At 40.7% G+C, this 15,301-nt stretch overlaps 1 protein-coding gene across 6 annotated transcripts in view; it reads right to left on the bottom strand.

Annotated features, from left to right (window-relative positions):
* Positions 1 to 15,301, bottom strand: part of LOC124146304 (band 4.1-like protein 3) — a 93,909-nt gene that overhangs the window by 13,257 nt on the left and 65,351 nt on the right. For all 6 annotated transcript variants that reach the window (XM_046516541.2, XM_046516545.2, XM_046516544.2 and 3 more), the window contains 13 exons: positions 10,479 to 10,521; positions 9,769 to 9,844; positions 9,243 to 9,287; positions 8,023 to 8,202; positions 7,668 to 7,755; positions 7,117 to 7,269; positions 6,426 to 6,523; positions 5,874 to 6,067; positions 4,952 to 5,250; positions 4,188 to 4,460; positions 3,028 to 3,093; positions 2,702 to 2,758; positions 1,017 to 2,222 (listed from right to left, as the gene is read on the bottom strand). In XM_046516541.2, coding sequence (XP_046372497.2) covers positions 1,017 to 2,222; positions 2,702 to 2,758; positions 3,028 to 3,093; positions 4,188 to 4,460; positions 4,952 to 5,250; positions 5,874 to 6,067; positions 6,426 to 6,523; positions 7,117 to 7,269; positions 7,668 to 7,755; positions 8,023 to 8,202; positions 9,243 to 9,287; positions 9,769 to 9,844; positions 10,479 to 10,521 — 2,778 coding nt within the window. The remainder of the gene's footprint in view (positions 1 to 1,016; positions 2,223 to 2,701; positions 2,759 to 3,027; positions 3,094 to 4,187; positions 4,461 to 4,951; positions 5,251 to 5,873; positions 6,068 to 6,425; positions 6,524 to 7,116; positions 7,270 to 7,667; positions 7,756 to 8,022; positions 8,203 to 9,242; positions 9,288 to 9,768; positions 9,845 to 10,478; positions 10,522 to 15,301) is intronic.

Below are 15,301 nucleotides of genomic sequence, written 5' to 3'. Positions count from 1 at the left end.
AATAAGCAGAATAACAACTGCAAAAAGATAAAAGCCGAAGCAAGCTCCCTTGAGGAATCTGAAAGCTGCTGAAAAATGTGCATTAAAGACAAAGGAGTATGCTGAGAATGATGAAGAGCAAGCTGGAGAAGCGAGGACATGGATGTTGAACATTCTACCACCCAATCAAAAATATTTAGTGAAGGGGGGGGGGGGGGAGGGAGGGGGCATTTGATGTCCATTAAACTAGTGTAAAGCTCAGCGAGTTGGGATTACCTTGTTTATAGTATTTCAGTCATATAATTGCATATCAGCTTAATGTGGGAGGAAGCCCCCAACGGCAGATCAGCTTAATGTGGGAGGAAGCCCCCAACGGCAGATTTGTAGATGTTTCCCATTTTGGTGACACCAACATATGGTGACAGAGATATGAAGGATCATAATAAGGGCTAATCTGGATCCTGGCATTGCTAAGGGAGACAATTTTGCATTGGTTGAAGGCAGAGCCATAAAGACCCAAAAAGAAGAGAAAAGTGATTAGCAGCAGCACAGATATTAAGAGTGACGCTAATAGGACACATTGGTATGTGTTCTACAGTGCAAGGAAAGTGTGACATCTAATACCAGACGACACGTCATTAGATCTAGTCATACTTGATGCACACTACTGTATAGACAGAAAAAACCATTAGAACACTGCCTTGATTTCAGAAATTGGTACTCTCAGATGGGTATCATATTCTGTAGCAGCTTCCTGGTCGTGGCAAGAGTGCTACACCAACGCATGTCTTCAAAGATGTGTTAGCGATCAAGATTGTAGACAGAGTTTTGAGAAAATTATGCGCATGAATGAAACTACACCGATGGTGTTAACAGTATGACAATGAAGAGGTGAAAAAACTACCGTGAGAAAAGCCGAACCTACAACATGACTACCATGCATAGATACACCACTGTGAGCTAGGATTCAGGCTGTGAACCGCTACTCTACTCCCATTGCTCCAAGCATGGTCAAGCAAACTGACAAGGAAGTTAACCTTCTCATCGAGATCAATTCCATCATAGCCGACACCAACAGGCACGTCGCCGGGACCGTAACGACCATCACGTGACTTCCCATCCCTGTCTTTCCCGGCCTTGTCTTTTCCATCCTTGTCTTTTCCATCCTTGTCTTTTCCGTCCCTGTCTTTTCCATCCTTGTCACCTCGGCCAGATTTGCGGAACTTCCCAAACAGGCCCCCTCCTTTCTTCTTGTCCTTGTCTTTGTCTTTCCCCTTTTTACCCTTCTTGTCTTTATCTTTTCCATCTTTATCCCCACCTTCATCCGAGCCGAGCCGTTCTCGGTTTCTGTCTGCATCTCCTGGGTATGCGCCAAGCCCTCCATATCTCCTGGGATCATGTTCAACATCACCTGGGAAACTACTGTCAGGAGATCTCTCGCCGTCTGTACCGTATGGAGATCTCTCACCGTCTTTTCCATAGGGAGATCTCTCGCCGTCCTTACCATAGGGAAACCTCTCGCCGTCTTTGCCGTAGGGAGATCTCTCGCCATCTTTTCCATACGGAATTCTCTCGCCATCTTTTCCATACGGAATTCTCTCGCCATCTTTGCCATATGGAATTCTCTCGCCATCTTTGCCATAGGGAGATCTCTCTCCGTCTTTTCCGTAAGGATACCTCTCGCCATCCTTACCATAGGGAGATCTCTCACCGTCCTTTCCGTATGGAGATTGCTCACCATCTTTTCCGTAAGGATACCTCTCGCCATTTTCACCATAAGGCAGTCTCTCACCATCTTTGCCATAAGGCAATAGTTCTCCATCTTTCCCATATGGCAGTCTTTCACCATCTTTCCCATAGGGATATCTCTCGCCGTCTTTGCCAGGAGGGTATCGGTCATCTCCATCTTTCCCATATGGCAGTCTTTCGCCATCTTTCCCATATGGCAGTCTTTCGCCATCTTTCCCATATGGCAGTCTTTCGCCATCTTTCCCATAGGGATATCTCTCGCCATCTTTGCCATAGGGATATCCCTCGCCATCTTTGCCAGGAGGGTATCGGTCATCTCCATCTTGACCAGGATATCGGTTATCTCCAGGACTTCTACCATACCGTCCATCTTTCCCTGGCGGGTACTTCTCCCCATCCAGACCAACATCCCCTGGGTACATCCCAACACTTCCACCATACCGTTCTGGGTCTAATTCACTGCCCTTCTCACCATCCTTTTCCCTTCGCCTATCCTGAATATAATTAAATCACACACACAATATTTCTGTGTATTAAATTCAGGACAATTCATAATCCCTAGAGAGCCACATCTGCTGGATGCCAGCTTTAATTGACAATGATATTCATGGGACTTTTTCCCTTCATAGAATAAAATACCTGCAATATATCCATTAACATCACTGGATCGGGTGGTCAGCCTCGCTGACTTGGTTGATGCATGTCATCGTATCCCAATTGCATGGAACAATGCTCATCATGTCGATCACTGATTTGTCTGGTCCAGACTCAATTATTTCAAGACCGCTGTCATATAGCTTGAATATTACTGAGTGCAGCGTTAAACAACAAACCAACCATAATCATCATGATCATTAGATTCAGAGACAAAGGATAATCACAAGGAATTTGATTTTCAGGAACTGATATACTGAAGTAGGAAGAGGTGAAGCATGTTGCCACACGCATAGCACAAGCACAAAGAAGTATAAACCTTGGAGTCGGGCGACTTGCCATCCTGTCCGGCCTTAGCTGCCAACATTATCTCATCCTGTGAACAAATACCATCATGCAACAGTAACATCCTGCTACAAGCAACGTAACCAATGCTTGCGGAGTATGATATGATGGATATTTACACAATACAACCAAAGCGCAGTGATAATAACATGATGAAATGTGACTCCATGGCTCTCTTGACAGAGATATCGGTGACAATGATTAAGAAAGTAATACGTGAAAATCAAAAAACATTTTAAAAGGAACTTGGAAATGTGTATTCATTGGGAAAACAAATGAGAAGTATACACTGTGTCTTACCATATCGAGACCAGAACTGTCAGGTTGATGTCTTGGGTCTGCTCTCTCTGTTGCTTCATCTAATCCCTGTAGGTAAAATCAACAAAAATGAGTGAGTGAGTTTGATTTTAAGCCGCTTATAGCAATATTCCAGCAATATCACGGTCGGGAACACCAGAAATGGGCTTCACACATTGTACCCATGTTGGGAATCGAACCTGGGTCGTCAGCGTGATGGGCGAACGCTTTAACCACTAGGCTACCCCAACGCCCCTAAAATCAATAAATGAATGTAGGTACACTTGCATGGTACATGAAACATTATCTTTTCATATTAAACCTGTTCGTGACATGTGAATTGTGAAATCATAATCTTTACACCCTTGTCATCAAGCCTGATATTAACCTACATCCGTCTGCCACCAGAATCAGCTTTGTATGGTGTTGATCTTACCAAAGCAATAGCCACCTCCCCTACAACAATCTTCAAGCACCCCCACCCTAGTCTGCCATCTCCCCTACAACAATCTTCAAGCACCCCAACCCAGGTCTGCCATCTCCCCTACAACAATCTTCCCGCACCCCTACCCTTGTCTGCCAACTCCCCATCCCTGGTCGGAACTTTCCCCACTCTAGTCTGCCATCTCCCCTACAACAATCTTCAAGCACCCCAACCCAGGTCTGCCATCTCCCCTACAACAATCTTCAAGCACCCCAACCCAGGTCTGCCATCTCCCCTACAACAATCTTCAAGCACCCCAACCCAGGTCTGCCATCTCCCCTACAACAATCTTCCCGCACCCCTACCCTTGTCTGCCATCTCCCCTACAACAATCTTCAAGCACCCCTACCCTCGTCTGCCACCTCCCCTACAATAATCTTCCAGCACCCCTACAATAATCTTCAAGCACCCCTAACCTTGTCTGCCATCTCCCCTACAACAATCTTCAAGCACCCCTACCCTCGTCTGCCATCTCCCCTACAACAATCTTCCAGCACCCCTACCCTCGTCTGCCACATCCCCTACAATAATCTTCAAGCACCCCTAACCTTGTCTGCCACCTCCCCTACAATAATCTTCAAGCACCCCTAACCTTGTCTGCCACCTCCCCTACAATAATCTTCAAGCACCCCTAACCTTGTCTGCCACCTCCCAATCCCTAGTCTGTGTCTCCCCTTACCAGTTTATCACTCCTGTCCTCTGACTTGTTGAGCTCTGCCATTGGCACCTTCTCATGGTCCTTTCCCTTCTTCTTCTTCCGATCCTTCTCTTCTTTTTCTAACCTCTTCTTTTCTTCCTTCTTTCTCTTTTCTTCCTCTTTCTCTCTCTTCTTTTTCTCCTTCTCTTCTTCCTTAGTTAACTTTTTGGGTGGTGACTGACCTTCCAGTGTGCCTGCCTGTACTGCCATAACATCATTACCTCCATATGCGGGGTCTCTCGTCATGGTTGCATCCTACAAAAGTGTCAAGTTTAACCTCTCAGATTGCATTACAAACACAAAATATGGAAATAAAAGTCCATAAAAGTCATGCCTCAGTTCTTTAACACTGATCTAATAACATATTCACGTATGTTTGTTTGACGGCGGTCTGTAAATAATCGAGTCTGGATCAAACAATCCAGTGATTGACATCATGTACATGACATAGGCTAAACATAAGCCAACCCACAGTACATGCACAAAACTTGGGTCTATAATAAAAACATGCTGTGTTTTGCAAAAATTATGCATATTAATTCTTAAGCATCTTTTCGAATTTGGTCCTCAGTTTCAAGAATATTTTCCTTGGAAAAACTCAACTCAATTCAATCATGAAAAGTCTTTATCTTACGCCTCATCCATCTTGGCATCTTCACCAATTTAAGTACAGGCATATATGATGTGTGCAGCCCTAATAGTCAATTATAAAAGCCCCCTCAATGATTTCTGTTTGTTGGCCCAACCTGGTCTGTAGGTGCCTTGTCTCGCCTGTCTGCGGTGTCGGTCGAGTACTCCTCTGGTCTCTTCTTCAATGTTCCCCCCTCCTCATCATCATAAGGCTTTACACCTGCCAGGCCCAGCTCCGAGATGGGAGTCTTGACGAATCCCTTCTTATCACGTTTGTCCCTCTCATCTGGGAACGACCTGTCTAACTCACGGTCACGGTCATCGGGGTGCTTCGTCCTCTCCAGCGTTGGTGCATCTTCTGGGTAGTAGCCATATTGGTTCTTGTATTGTTCTCTGTAGCTTGGACGCATGGCCACTGAAGCAGAACAAGTGAAGGAATTAGAGCTGAGTAAACAAGTCAATTGATAGCAGTTATATTTGTTTAATTACTAAAGGAATAACATTCTAATCATGGCTAATGATCTATTTCTGATTTGACGGTGAATATGGCTTCAGGCTTCTCTTGTTAGTATACATGCAATATGATGGCTGAGCAGCAACGGAAACAACATTTGTAATCAACTATCCCTTATAACGATACCATATAGCAAAACCGTTCTAAATGTCAAATGTCTACTGGTCCTTATGATACCTTAACTATTGGGCAGTATGGCAAGGACTATAGGACTAGTGCCAATTTCTATTGCTGCTGAGGACAAGAAGATTGGGCTTCACACATTGTGGGGAATTGAACTCAGATCTTTGGCTTGACAACAGAGTGCTTTAACCACTAGGCTAACACTCAGTCTTAATGTAAATAGAAACTAAACCTGCTCATCAAAGTTTTCAAAAAAGTGCAGGATTGATGGGTCCAGGTGTCCATGAACTGTTTTATTACAGAAATACAGTGATTCATGTCCCACTGAAAATGCTAAACCTTTGAGTATTCTTGTTTTCGAAATGAGAGCAACTTATCAATGATTAAGTCCTGCAACTTACATTCATCTACACTGCGTGTTCTCTGATCTGCGTATGTGGCACGTTTCTGGTTGGAGCGGTCGAAATAAGGCTGTTGTCTGTCTAGAAGTGCCGATGTTTGCCGTGTCTGGTACAGTGTTCTACCAGAGTAGCGGAACTTAGAGCCAAGGCGAGGGAATACTGTGCTGTTTGTTGGTGTTTCTGGTTCTCGCAACCTGCAAACATAGTATTAGAAACATTGTCAGCTGACTGTCAGTTTCAAAGGCTCTGTCACCTTGCACAGGATCAGTCATAACCCTAAGACTAATAACGTTATCATACAAAAATGGTTTAGATAAAACAGCAGAAAATAAACCTTTAGCAGAATGTGTGCCTGTGGGCTATAACATTGTGAAAGAATAATTTTCTTGAAATGGAATGAGAGCTGTGACAATCTGTGTCCAATAATATTATAACTCTGTTTGAACTCGCTGCCAATAAAACCCTCTCCACACTTTTCTACAACAGATCAATTACAGTGGCTGTCTGGTTTTCTCCAGTGAGTTCACCATCGCTTCGCACAAAGATTCTCACCTGAAGAAGGCATGGTGTTCTACACACGTTTTCCACAACCTCTTGGCTAATCTGTGATTATCAAGTTTAAAACCGATAGTCGTCTCGAAAGGTTCAAACTGAAAGGAATCAACAATGACAGAATTATTATGGCGTGGACATATTTGTTTGAAGCACTGTGTTTGACACTGTGGTAGCTAACCAGGGCAAATTAAAATAGATGGCCATTTGTCAAGACAGGAGCGAGTGAGTTGCATTTAACACCGCTTTTAACATTAATCCAGTTATATCACGGCGTGTCAGCTTAATGTGGGAGGAAAGCCCGAAGCGATGCAGGTCTCGGGCGTTTACCACTTCAGTGAAACCCACGAGTACGGGTATGGTGCTGACAAACCTAGAAACATAATCGGGACGAACCGGGATTCGAACCTACAATCATAAGTTTCGGGCATGCCCAAGGGACGCAACACTGCACAGCGAATAGCGGCGCCTTAGACAACTGGGCCACCCGTGCCCTCTTGTCAAGACAGGAAGCACAACACAGTAATATCACCACCCTCAGTAGGTTGCAACTATTGGACAGGTTGACAAAGTCAATTCATTCAAAGAGTTGTCCTTTATTTAGAGCTGAAATTGGGTCTAAAGAGTACTCTGATCGATGCTCAAAATAAACAGGTTTAATTGATAGCTGTACGACTTGTGGTTTACTCACCTCTCCAGGTCGTATTTTTATGTAGAAATTGTTCCTTTTGTATGAAATCTTTAATATTTTGGGCCAGACAAATCTGTTGATGCGGAGTTTGTCTCTGTACACAAGCAGCCCACTAGCACACACGCCCAACATGATGGCCACGCCCTCGGAATCCTGAAACATCAACAAAACATTAATGAAACGTAACTGCAAGCTTGTACCACTTCAAGGTAACACTCACACTTTCATTACTTTGGTAATAATATCACTGGGTACCTGTCCAAATGTACGGGATTACGTTTGTTAAATTCCTCGTAATCAATTTCACTATTATTGAATTCCCGAGGAATCAAAATTTAGTGTTGGTTTAAGCGACAGTGTATTATACAAATGACAGTTGATGCAGAGTGTAGATTGTAGTTTGTCATGGAACTATTTCAGCAGTTGTAAGAGATTAGAGTGGGAAACGTCAACACTTCTGTGCGGTTAAACAGACTACACTGAATATCAAGCAGGCAGTGATAGAAGACTTATTTCATGTGGTTTCTTACTGACTTAAGATGACAACTTACTGTTGCTTTGTGAAGATCAACACCATACATAGCTAATTTCTTGGAGTTTTCCAAGAAGTGGTTTTCAGCCTCATCCGGCGTTTGACCTCTGAAGAAATAACAATAACAATAATAATAATCATGATAATGATGATAATGATGATAATAATAATAATAATAATAATAATAATAATAATGGGATTGCAACGAGTCCATATCCTGACAAAACTGTAGTTGTGTCCAGTCATGAAAAGGTTCCAAGAATACGAGTGCAAGATATTGTCAAATTTTCAGTCTTGTGCTGAGGGAAAACCTGGAATATTTGTTCGTACAAATGACAAAATTCACCCTGGAAGCAAGATGCCATAGCACTTACTTGTGTTGTTTGTGAAGTTCATGTATCCTGTCTAGAAGTTCTGCTGTCTGTGATGGAGCAAATGGCATGTCGCGGATGTAGTCAATGCCAGCTCCATGATCACTGACGTCGTAGTCACCAAGGTCTGCCTGGACACTGTATGACCCCAGGAGTGCGTGGGTGACAAAAGAGCAAGGTAACCTGAAAAACGAATAGTGAGGTGAGGTGAGGTGAGGTGAGGTGAGGTGAGGTGAGGTGAGGTGAGGTGAGGTGAGGTGAGGTGAGGTGAGGCTTAACGTTGCTTCCAAGTTTATTGCACTTATATAGCGATGCAAGTGTGTGTGCGAAGCTGCTTGTACTAGTCTGGACTGATGCCTAGTTTATAGTGCTAGCACACTGAGTTAACATGAATATCCCACTCAAACACAGTATACTGACTCCCAGCTGACCAGTCCTCTAGGGTAACAACAACTACCATCTTTTAACGGCTTTTGGTACTACAGTAAAGTAAGGTTATAACGAACACAAAGGGACTACTAATTTTAGTTCGTTATAACCGTAGTTCGTTATAAGCATATATACAGCATAACTACAGCAAATAGTCGGGACCAAAAAGTAAGTTCGTTATATCCGTCAGTTCGTTATAAGCGTGTTCGTTATAACCGTAGTTTACTGTACGCCGCAATGGATTGATCCCAGACCTTCCTCTCTCTGGGCAGATGCTCTAACACTAGGCCATGGAGGCGATCGAGTGAGTGAGTGAGTGAGTGAGTGAGTGAGTGAGTGAGTGAGTGAGTGAGTGAGTGAGTGAGTGAGTGAGTGAGTGAGTGAGTGAGTGAGTGAGTGAGTGTGTGTGTGTGTGTGTGTGCAGTTAGCACAACAAGAGCCTTATTACTGGTGCTTCACATCACACAAGAAGCACTCAAGGTATTTATGTTCCATGTGACTTTCACCAGTATTATACCAGGTCCTTTGTCCAGTTGGTTCTAATGACCAGCAAGGGGGATTTGGGATCTACGCTGGAACAGATGCACCACCAAGTGAATAATGTAGTAGACATCCTTGAAACAGATATTGGTGCAAATATCAAAACATTTATCCCACTTCAAAACACATGACTGATTTATCAAACAATTTTCCTTCAATTGGTTTTCTTGCATTTCCATGAACTAATAAACCATCTTGCAGTTTTACTGTGTGTGTGAGACAGTAAAAACATTGAAATATAAGACAACACTCACCTTCCACTTAAAATATCTCTTCTGACTTGCAGAGTAACTAGATATCTGAAAATGAAATGAACCAGGATTACTGACACAGGAAGAGTTGCATGGTTTTACAAACATGTTTACTTGTGCTCTGGAACATTTACCCATGCACAAAATCAAATTTGATCAAATTTAACTATCGCAGTACAAATTATTGGCACTGAAGGGGTCCTTGTGTTTGTTTGTTGTTTAATGCTGCACTCCAGCTATATGATGGTGGTCTGTAAATAATCAAGTCTGGACCAGACAATCTAGTGATAGACATCATGAGCATCGATCCATGAAATTTGGATACAAAGACATGCATTAACCAAGTTAGCAAACCTGACCAACCGATCCTCTTATGACAAGCACAGTCGCCTTTTATGGCAAGCATGGGCTGGTGGAGAATTATTCTAATCCGAATCTTCACAAGTCGGGTCCCCATGGATCAAGGTTCTACAGAAGCCTTGACAAGTCTAGTCGACAATGACCCCCATCATCATTATTGTCCACCTACCTTGTAAGGCTCTCCTGCAACATGCTAGGGTCTGGTGGATAAAACTTCACTGCAAATTCAAACACCCAAGCACCTCCTGAAAATAATGTTGGTGAAGTGAATTGTTTGTTGTTTAACGCCCCACACAGCAATATTCCAGCTGTATGACACCGGTCTATAAATAATGTGATTGATATCATGAGCATAGATCTACTGGGATACAATTACATGCATCAACCCAGTCGGAGAGCCTGACCACCCGATTCCGTTAGTTGCCTCTTCCGACAAGCATGGGAGTTGAAATTAGGAACAAACATGCACTGATATGAGAAAACTGGGCATCTGCTGAAAATTATATTTTGACAGTATTATTGTTAACTTCAGTTACTTCCCTTAGAGTTAGTGCTACTGATCCAAACATTTATTTCTAGCAACAGGCCTCAATTCAAATAGGTCTTTTTTCTGTTGAATGCCGTGCCTAATAGTATTCCAGCTTCATACAGGGGTTGTGATTACCGAGTCTGGTCCTGTCAAACCAGTGATTGAGAATATGAGCAACAATCCATGATGTCCTGTATAAATATCTGAATTCTGTAATGATACGATGGTCATATGATTTGTGCAACAAGCAGTATTTCACAAGGAACATTCTAATGAACAAATACCATCAACAGTTTCATGACAACGAATCAATGAAAAATAATTCTGTTCATTTATGAAAAACTACTTACGTTTCTTCTGTTTTGATATTTTCTTTTCATGATTTAACCAATACTGAAACAAAAAGGAAATTGAAATTAAAAACATATTCCATCATCAATGAGACATAAGGTTGTGATTCCAATGAACCTTCCAAATTTTGTTTTCGGCAGAAATATTTTATCAATGTACATGACAATTATGACTTTAACCCTCTTTCTGTTTGATCGTCTCTTTTCAAAAATATATTACTGACAATACAAAATAAAATATGGTCTCAAACTTTGCATTAAAGTAATATTGTCAGAATGCAAGTATTCACGACAACAGTTTCATGCATCATAAAATCAACAGAGATCTATCCATAAATGATTTCACAGTTAATGAACATAAGCATGATATATAAATAATGTCTTCAAATCTCAGATAAAGTAATCAGTGGTTCACCAAGTAGGCATCAGTCATAACATTGGCATTCATGACTTTGTCAACATCCCAATTCTTTCTTTATTTGTTCAGTGAAGCAATACAATTTTCATTGCCACAGTTTCCCTTGTGCTACAACCATACATATCTGTTGAAGTACTTATAGGATTCAAATAAACCAGTAAGATACTTATTTTAATGATAACATTAATTCATTCACAAAAGATACACATCTGTTGCAAAATACAATTGTTATCCTCATGTAGCCACATGACACTAATACAGGAAAGAATGTCCCAAACAACATGTATGGACTTTTTCCACATACAAAACAATACTAACTCAAAGCAACTCAACATCCATTGGCATCAGAGGTGTAAGGATATGGTGGGGTAGTGATACGACACGTATCCAGATACTATAGGTGTGAAATGATTCATAGCCCGATTCAGTACTTTTATATGCTGATATTCTTTCTTTTAACAGTTGAATCCCTACCTGAATCATTTCTTTTAAATTTCAGAGAAAAAAGATGGAATATTGTAGGCCAGAAACATATAGGCTAGAGGGCACTGGGAATGATATCCAATTTATAACCATGTGATAACACCCTGGGCATTCTAGAGAATCTGTGTTAGCTGCTTGTTGAACCACTTGTAATTATTACACCAAAATAACTTGTGTATCGTAGATATTGCAATACAGGGGGTATAAATCAATGTATTGTATCATGGGTCTCGTATCGGGATACAATACTGTATTACTGTATCATTACACCACTAATTGGAATACACAACGATGGACAAATTCAAAATCTCACCAGGTTCGTTGAGAAAATGAATATTATATTCTTTACATTCACAAATGCCTGATACAGTAATACATTATGTTTAGCTGGGCATCCAGAACAATCTCCCCCAGTAAACAACTTGATAGTACAGATATATGCACCTTTGCTTTGGGACAACAAATGTTAATCTAATCAGATCTGAAGTTAGTGCACCTATCAGCTCAACAGGTGTGCCGGTCACAACCTTCTGGACTATTACCCCCTAGTGAGTGAATGGGGGTGACACCAATGTGAGCAACATCACAGCAATAAAACAGAGACATCACAGCAATATCAAAGAGACGTCACAGCAATAATACAGAGACGTCACAGCAATATCACAGCATTAATACAGAGACGTCACTGCAATATCACAGCAATAATACAGAGACGTCACAGCAATAATACAGAGACGTCACAGCAATATCACAGAGATGTCACAGCTATAGTATAACACTATACAGCCTTCAAAATAATGAAATGGACATCTGGTTTACATGGTTTAGACAGTTTGTCATTTAGAACAAGAGTAATTTACAACACATTACAAACGTACCATGAACAGCCAAGAACTAACCAGTTCAAGTATCCAGCGGGTACAAACTAACATATTTAGTCCACTATGATAACATATAACCCTTAAAACTGGCAAATTTCTACTTGTCCTTATGATATCTGAACTATTGGAAAGCTAGGCAAGGACTACAGGACTAGTGCCAAAATCTAATGCTGCCTATCAATTCTATCCATCCCACTAACTACATTCTCTCCAAGTCACCTACCAAGTATTATCCAAGTCACACCCAAATATATCCACAGCCGAGAGTTAACCTTGCATACCGTTCATCCCTACAATTTAAGTTTCTAATTTGAAAATCCACAGCTGTGTCAAACATTAAGGGGGTCATTGAAACTTGCTGCAATAGCATTTGAATCTAGGGGTCATCTAAATCTTACAAATTTAACATTGGAGTTATGACAAGGAAACCTTCACTTTCATGCTTAATTTCGACCACCTTGCGAAAATGTTTATTTATTGCACAAGGAAAGTAACAATCTGACCATGAGAGAATTATACTCGTCACCTCATTAAGGTATCATTAAGGTATCACTGGATACAAGATATCCTTATTTACAGTTTCATCCTTTATTTACATCGGGATTAGGTCTACTGAGTAGACAGACTGTAACTGTTCAATATAAGCGATGCTCTATCAACCAAACAAAGTTCAACCATAATTACTTGTGTCACAGTTGAATGACCTCAGCCAAGCTGTGGGGCTGAAACTATTTGCCCTGTGACGCACTGGTGTAGGTCAGAGGTGTCATTCAGCCAGGGGTTATATACAGCGTATACACCACCCATTATACTAGGACACAGTTTGCATACCACACATACCTGCCTCTGTAGCCTTAATACAAATATAACAACTACATTATCACTGGACAAATACTAGAGCATTGCATACATAGTATCTCAATTGACCTCACTTCATTAAATGAGACTGATGTTTCAAAATCATCACAGGTGTTACAAAGGGGAGCCTGTCTAGAAAAGCAATTCCCTCATTTGTGTCATTCTGTCAAGCATGGCTAGTGGCAAATTATGATGCAGTTATATTAAACATGAAACCAGGCATCACTGATTTAACACACTTGAGCAGTTCAATCCCATGCTACACAAATATGTAACAGGTTGTTGCCATGGCGACCAGATCAAAAGCTGTTAGAAAGAAAAGTGTCATTGAAACTGAAATTGTCACCTAGAAGACAACCATTTATTTGTTCAAAGTTCTTTTAAGTTATTTTTTTTACCTAATAATAGGATAGCCATAAAGTTAGCACACAATATACATGTGTACATGATATTTGATATATAGGCTAGATAAAACAGATTTGTTACCTGTTTAAGATAAACTGTCACATGAAACATTTGTCGGACACTGGAAGGTCACATGGCTTCCACCATGTAATACATTGTAACACGTTCAATGATGTAATTTTGATCTGGTCTAATGGGAAATACTGAGCTGTAGCTGACAGACTAAAATTATTGAAAGTTAATTAACTTGTCAAAAATGTGCATAAAGCCGAAAAGTGGAAATGTATTGTCAAATCTTGACGTACTATTTTATTTATGCTGAAAATTTTTCCGAACATTTCGCATATATGATCAATCAATATACTGATATAAGACCTGCATTTGCCTATCTAATTCCATGCAAATTGTCATATTAACATTAAGGTGCCAATCTGATTTGTGGCCTTATGACAGAATATAACAGCTGGCAGTGTGTGTCCATGCATGACGAGAACAAATATTGAACATATTTTGCATGACAGCCCACTGTAAACCTGAATATATTTTTTACAGGCATCACATCTGTATTGAGATATTCTTCAAGTCCAGGTCTCAAATGTGGTTGCAAGTATCACTGGAAAATTACACATAACTACTACTTCAAATGAGTAAAGACACCAGAGTTTTCGAATTGGTTTCCATTCTAGGACACTAATCGAGCATCATGAAGAATGTCCTAATGATATTTTTCACTTTTTCTTAAAAAAGTAGCCAAAAGTCCTATAAAAACTTTCCAACATCATGATAATTTGCCTCCTCCAGTAAACTCACTGCACGCATGGCTTGGCAATAACATGGATACCATGAAACAGAAGTTTTATTGCTAAATGAATACCCTTTGTCCTTTAAAAGAAATGTTAAATCATTAAATAAAGGATATAGTTGTTACTAAAGCATTTACTGCAGGGTAACAGGTACAGTTACATTTAGAGAAGGCAATGTGAATTGAGTTTTGAATTACACAATCCATTTTATGTCAAACATAATAAACCCTAAATTCTCACTCTCACCAAGCTGTGTAAATTATGTCTGCCTGTCAAGACCCCAAACTCCCATGTATAAGATGTAAGACCAGCATAATACCTAATACTTATACAGGTAATGTTTAAAGGAGTGACAATATTGTAGAATACTTCAGGTTACAGTCAGCAATGTTTCAGCTAAATCAATTATCAGTCTGTGAAATTTTTAGACATCCTGGCCTCAACTTGTCACTTGAAATTTCCATTTGATTGTGGAGTTAATATATGGACCCTTGTTTGCCAAGTTTACAAGACTGAAAGACATTTAACTAGACACCCAGCCACAGACTGATATCACTTTAGGGTGTAAATAATAAATCCAGAGTGACTTGTATCCAATATCGGTTCCAGTGAAACAAGTGGATTGTGCGACTTGTCATCCTGCTTGTCAATGAATCCAGTGTCATCATGAATCCACACATGTACAGCAGTCCATCACTTGTATCAATCCACAAAAACATCCACGCCAGCCTTCAGTTGTGCTGCCGCTTCTCATAATCATCCAAATATTTAAGCCATGTCCACGAAGTACACAGAAAATAATCCATTCATATTTCCACAGTTTTGCACACAGATATTCTTGTATCACAAATTCCCAGCAACTGCATAATAAAGATCCTTGAAATCTGCACATGTATGACAAAATAATCTGAAAATAACAGAAAACATGAACCAACATTCCAATGGCACAAAGCCCTGGAAGCAGTAAGGCCTCAA

Source organism: Haliotis rufescens, unplaced genomic scaffold (assembly GCF_023055435.1).
Source record: "Haliotis rufescens isolate VD_foot unplaced genomic scaffold, xgHalRufe1.0.p SCAF_2, whole genome shotgun sequence".
NCBI lineage: Eukaryota > Metazoa > Mollusca > Gastropoda > Lepetellida > Haliotidae > Haliotis > Haliotis rufescens.
Note: the sequence above shows the minus strand (reverse complement) of the source record. Positions and strands in the feature narration are given on the sequence as shown.